The 3,552-nt window shown below is 54.6% G+C and overlaps 1 protein-coding gene across 1 annotated transcript; it reads left to right on the top strand.

Moving 5' to 3' along the window:
- The first annotated feature begins 219 nt into the window (after positions 1-219).
- On the top strand, positions 220-1,867 carry Micos13 (mitochondrial contact site and cristae organizing system subunit 13). Its single transcript, XM_075942605.1, has 4 exons — positions 220-369; positions 834-1,011; positions 1,155-1,209; positions 1,639-1,867. The coding sequence occupies exons 1-4, from the start codon at positions 341-343 to the stop codon at positions 1,734-1,736; spliced, it is 360 nt and encodes a 119-aa protein (XP_075798720.1). The 5' UTR covers positions 220-340; the 3' UTR covers positions 1,737-1,867.
- The last annotated feature ends 1,685 nt before the right edge of the window (positions 1,868-3,552 follow it).

A 3,552-nucleotide genomic window follows, 5' to 3' on the forward strand; every position in this document is an offset into this window, starting at 1 on the left:
GGCAACCGCCGCCTACGCTGGCTTCCCCTCAGGACGCTCAATCCTTCGCGCAGGCGCGGGGATCTCAGCGTCTTCTAAGGGCTCCGTCCATCGTCCCTTCAAACTACATTTCCCGGGAGTCTTCGCGGCCTAGCGCGTCTCTTTTTTCCCTCCCGACTACATTTCCTTGAAGAAATTGCCACAGCCACGGTCCTCCAGAGACTAACCCGATTGCCGCTCCCAGAGTCCTTTGCGGCTGACGGCGAGGACTATATTTCCCAGGAGACTCAGCAGCGCCGCTTACCGGAAGCGGCGGGTGAATTGCGTGCCCTTGCGCGGGGAGTGAAACGAGAGACAGACCATGGTGGCTCGAGTGTGGTCGCTAATGAGGTGCGTGGAGACTCGGGTGGGTCCTGAGCCTTCGGGAAAGTTCCGTGCCGCAAGCATCTGTACCTTGCGGCTTGGTGTCCTGCGACTGCTCACTTCCGGTTGCATCTGGACCCCTTCTCAGGCTCACTGCCAAAGCTAACTGGATCGCCTCTCCTACCTCCCAGCCAGCCCTTGTCACCTACAGCTTCAGTTTTCCCTTATGTACAACAGGGACTCGTGGAAAATCTTGCCCTTCCCCCCTCTCCGGAGCATTAGTGACATGAAGTTTCTTTGGTCTCCCTGGAAGTTTTTATGTCCGGTGTCTCCTGATCTCGGCAGGATTTCGAACGATTCACTGTCTCTTACTTTAAGACTTGGTTTAAAACTCGTGTCACACAAGGCAATATGAATGATCCTTGTTCTGTGGCCTCCCAGGTCGCCGAATGGCGACCCTGCCGCCACAGCTTCTGTCCCTTCTCCCCTAGGTTCCTCATCAAGGGAAGCGTGGCGGGGGGAGCAGTCTACCTTGTTTATGACCAGGAGCTGCTGGGGCCCAGCGACAAGAGCGAGGCTGCCCTACGGAAGGCCGAGGAGGTGGTGCCACCAGCAATGTACCAGTTCAGCCAGTATGTGTGCCAGCAGACGGGTCTGGAGATGCCACAGGTACCCTGGCTGGGACTCAGGCCGGTTATGGTTGGCCTTGGTACCCCACCGCCCCTACTTGGTTGAGTTTATGTTGCTGGGTTTGGGTGACAAGGCTGTGACCTATCCCCGCGCACCAGCCCTGTGCTCATCTTTATTCCCAGCTCCCAGCCCCTCCAAAGATTAACTTTCCGAACTTCCGTGACTCCTGGAACTCAGGTAAGGCCCCCTGTGCCCTTGTTTGGGGGATACCTGGACATGCCAGCCTTGCTCCCAACCCTGTTTGCCTTGCTGTTCTGCTGTTCCTTTCCATTCCTCCCAGTTTATCTATTTGTGTGCCTGTATGTCGTCTGTGGAGCTAAGTAGAAATGATTGGGCGTGGTGGCACGTGCCGGTGTCTCTAGCGTTTGGGAGGCAGAGGCAGGAAGATTTTAATTCCAGGCTAACTTGGTCTACCAAGTGAATTCTAGGACAACCACGACTACAAAGAAAAATCCTGTTTAAAAACAAAACTATCTGAGAAACGTGCAGGGAAGGGGTGACCCCACTCCTGCTCCAGCTACCACTCTTCGGCTTCCTTGGGGGTTGGCTGTGAAAGTGGTTCTGGCAAGCTGGGGTCTCACTGGCACCCATGCACTGTCCCTGCAGGCATCATTTCCGTCATGGCAGCTTTGTCAGTGGCCCCCACCAAGGCCCGAGAATACTCCAAGGAGGGCTGGGAGTACGTGAAAGAGCACACCAAGTAACGGATGCCACCTGTCCCATCATTATGGGGGGGCAAGACCAGGATGCCACAGACTCAACCACAGTGGGGACCCCACTCTGAGGGCAGCTTCCAGCATTGCTGGTGCAATAAAGGACTTGGAATAGTCCCCGACCTGTGTTCTGGTAGAGTGGAGTGGACTGGAGGAAAATGGATCACCTGGGCTTTTGGGGGTCCTGGCTCCTGGCAGCCTTTGCTTGTGTGAGGAGTCCGGACCAATGGGGAACCCTGTGTTCCAGATGTAATGCTTGGAGCCCAAAAAGGTTTTTTTGTTTTCAATTTTAAAAAACAGTGTCTTAAGGTTTCTATTGCTGTGATAGAGCATCACACTTGAAAGCTGCTCAGGCAGGACAGGGTTTGTTCCAGCAGCTGGTTCCTCAGGCCTCACTCCCTTGCTGAGGGAAGTCAGGGCAGACCTGGAGACAGGACTGAAGCAGAGGTCATGGAGGTTCACTGGGGGGGGGGGGAGTTGCTCCTTCCTCGTGGTTAGACCACCAGCCCCAGGTGGTGCTGTTTACTGCCCCTCACACATCACTCATTATTCACAAAGATGCTCACAGGCCCATCTGATGGAGGCATTTCCTTAGTGTCCCCCTCCCAGGTGGCTATTGACAAAAAGTACTGACTAGCAGTGCTTCCCTGTGTGTGTGCACTGCCCACACTACCCAGGAGGGTCCTATCTGGAGCTGGGTGTACAGGCAGTCCTAAGTTGCCTGTCACGGGTACTGGACTACTGAACCATCCCCCTAGCCCTCAGAGAGGATGAAGTAGGTACTAAGGTTAGGGGAGTCTGGACATGGGGAGGCCCTCAACAGGGGTTTCATTTACAACAGACCAGTTCTTCTTGACTTTCCCATTGTCCAGACTGATCATAACCACTCAGGCCTCCCAACCTTGTCCCCTGTAGGTCCCTTTTTTTTTTGGTTTTTCGAGGCAGGGTTTCTCTGTGGTTTTGGAGCCTGGCCTACAACTAGCTCTTGTAGACCAGGCTGGTCTCGAACTCCCAGAGATCCGCCTGCCTCTGCCTCCCCGAGTGCTGGGATTAAAGGCGTGCACCACCACCTCCCGGCCCCCTGTAAGTCCCTTTTCCCAGGAGCCACAAGTAAGGCTGCATCAGCTGTCTGAGGCCTTAGTCAAAGAAGGCTGTGATTGGCAGTCAGGCCCAGAATGGGTGGGGCTAAGGTGGGAAGACTCTAGGCCACCATTGGGCTCTGGGTCACCTCCAGGAACAGCTTTTGTCACACAGCTCTTTATGTGTCCAAGCCCAATAGGACATCCAGCTATTTGTATATTCACAGAACACCCTGGAAACCTAGTGGACAGATGGAGGTGATTTTGGCTGGCTGAACATAACTTTTCTAGGTTCTCCTAGGCTGCAGAGAGCACCTGGCATTGGGCTTACTGCTGTCACCCTGCTGAAGTCCAGAGCTGGTGACATGTGTCTTACACTCTAAAACCAGGGGCTGCCTGTTTGTAACCTGGGCTGGGTGTCAGTGATCTCCAGAGTGAGACCTGTGCCCCTCACACCGCTGCTGCCTCCTCCAGCAGCCAGCTTTGTTCTTGTAGAGGTCTGTGCACAGGAAGGGTAATAGCCCTGCATGTCCTTGATGCTCACCAAGCCTGAGCTTGCAACGTGGGACCAAATAGGCTGCTTCCCATGTGCAGGACTGAGGTAGCCAAGGCCACAGCACAGGTGCCACACAGAATGGGATTGACTAGGCACCGTGGACACAGCTTATACAGTTGCTTGTATAGTACCACTTCTCTCTCTTGATGAAAATGAGGGGCCAGGCTTGAAG

This window comes from Microtus pennsylvanicus, chromosome 12, assembly GCF_037038515.1.
Source record: "Microtus pennsylvanicus isolate mMicPen1 chromosome 12, mMicPen1.hap1, whole genome shotgun sequence".
Taxonomy (NCBI): Eukaryota; Metazoa; Chordata; class Mammalia; order Rodentia; family Cricetidae; genus Microtus; species Microtus pennsylvanicus.